Source organism: Herpailurus yagouaroundi, unplaced genomic scaffold (assembly GCF_014898765.1).
Source record: "Herpailurus yagouaroundi ecotype Mexico unplaced genomic scaffold, PumYag 190, whole genome shotgun sequence".
NCBI classification, from domain to species: Eukaryota; Metazoa; Chordata; class Mammalia; order Carnivora; family Felidae; genus Herpailurus; species Herpailurus yagouaroundi.
The window spans coordinates 10,087,640-10,089,366 of NW_024412421.1; the positions used below are offsets into that span (position 1 = coordinate 10,087,640).

General features: G+C 50.8%; 1 protein-coding gene across 7 annotated transcripts in view; it reads left to right on the forward strand.

Moving 5' to 3' along the window:
• The window catches only part of SLC12A3 (solute carrier family 12 member 3), a 39,624-nt gene extending 38,726 nt beyond the window's left edge, over nucleotides 1–898 (forward strand). For 5 of the 7 annotated variants that reach the window (XM_040498064.1, XM_040498067.1, XM_040498066.1 and 2 more), the window contains exon 26: nucleotides 93–898. In XM_040498064.1, coding sequence (XP_040353998.1) covers nucleotides 93–234 — 142 coding nt within the window. In that variant the 3' untranslated portion in view covers nucleotides 235–898. The remainder of the gene's footprint in view (nucleotides 1–92) is intronic. The other 2 variants (XM_040498070.1, XM_040498071.1) reach the window with 1 other exon arrangement.
• The last annotated feature ends 829 nt before the right edge of the window (nucleotides 899–1,727 follow it).

Genomic DNA, 1,727 nt, shown 5'->3' on the forward strand with positions numbered 1-1,727 from the left:
CCCCCCCCCCCCCCCCCCCCCCCCCCCCCCCCCCGCTGTGCGGGGAAGGCCTCCTGGTAATTTTTCATCAGCCGCTTCTTCCTGCCTTGCAGTACCTTGCCTATAGGGAGGAAAGGAAAGTGTCCGAGCTCCCTGTACATGGCCTGGTTGGAGACGCTGTCCCAGGACCTCAGACCTCCGGTCATCCTGATCCGAGGAAACCAGGAAAACGTGCTCACCTTTTACTGCCAGTAACTCCAGGCATGGCCACGCCTGCCCAAAGCTGAGGAGGCCTGGGACATCTGTTTGTCGGTGGGGACAAGACTTGTGTCCTGATGTACTTTAACTGGTAGCATCTGATGATCCGACTGAAGGAGCTGGTAGATTTCCAGACTTTGGCTAGACCCCACTCCCAACGGACACATCCTCTGGGCTTTGTTTGTATAGGCTAGGGAAGTAGCAGATGAAGTTGTGTGGAAAGTTCTCTGGTGGATATATATTCCTTTTAAGTTTTCTTTTGATCTTGATTACAACGAATTAAGATTTCCGTCTTTGATTTATCTGCAAATTTGAGTCGGAGTGCTGAGTGTGAATCTGGAAGTTTCTAGACCTTCCCTAGGAGTGCTCCCTCAGTGTACCTCCCTCCTCCAACAGTCAGGAGGATGGACACCCCCCTGCAGCCCTTCCAAGGAGGAATCACAGGGCCCTCTGAGCCTCCATGATGCAAATTTCTTTAACCACTTCTCACTCTCTTCACTTTCAATAATGTGTCTTCAGCATTTGGGTTGGTTCTTTACTAGACGAGGGACTTTCAAACTTGTTTGGGCTGCAACCCCCAGTGAGAAATATATTTTTTGTTGAGACTTGAAACAAACATGCACTGAAACTATAAAGTGTCACAAAACAATACTTATCCTTACTATGGGTGATGCGCTCTGATATTTTCTGTTATATTTTGTTTCCTCTTTTTTTTTTTAAGGGAGGGGAGAGGGAGAGAGGGAGAGAGAGAGAATATCAAGCATACTCCATGTTCAGCATGGAGCCAGACTCGGGGCTTGATCCCATGATCCTGAGATCACGACTTCAGTTGAAATCAAGAGTCGGATGCTCAACAGACTGAGCTGCCCAGGTGCCCCTCTTTTTCTCTTTTGACGTTGGTTGCAATCCACTAATGGGTGGTGACCCATGATTTGCAGAAAGGCCATGTTGGACACCACTGGCGTTTCTCCATCATATCCCACAGAGAAGGAGAAGGAAGGAAAAAAACATGTGAGGAGGGGTATTGGTGGTGGACGTGTTGAGAAGGAGCTTCAAAGGAGGGACAAGAGTTAGGATGTCTCATGGAAGGATGTTAATTTTCAGGTGTGGTTGGGGAGGGAGGATGGAGGTCTGGTTAGGGATGTTCAGGATGCAGGTTTGGCGGGCCAGGAATGGAGAAGCAGAGAAGAGGTATAAAGATGGCCAGATTGGCAAAGGATCAGAAAGGTCCACGCCCCGTCCAAGGCCTGGTGAAGAGCGAGGGGTAAGGAAGCACCAGCCAAAGACGGAGGCAGAGGGGGCTGCGGTGGAGGTGAGTGCAAGACGGGGCTCAGCAGTGACAGGGAACCTGGGGAAGATGAGCCTTGCTCAGGTAAGGGTGTTTGGATGCTTACAGAGCGTTTGCGCCAACCACGCTAGGACGCAAGAGCAGAAGGCACATTAAGAGATGCCCCGTGCCGGCGGGCGAGCCTCCCTGAAAGGGCATTTCA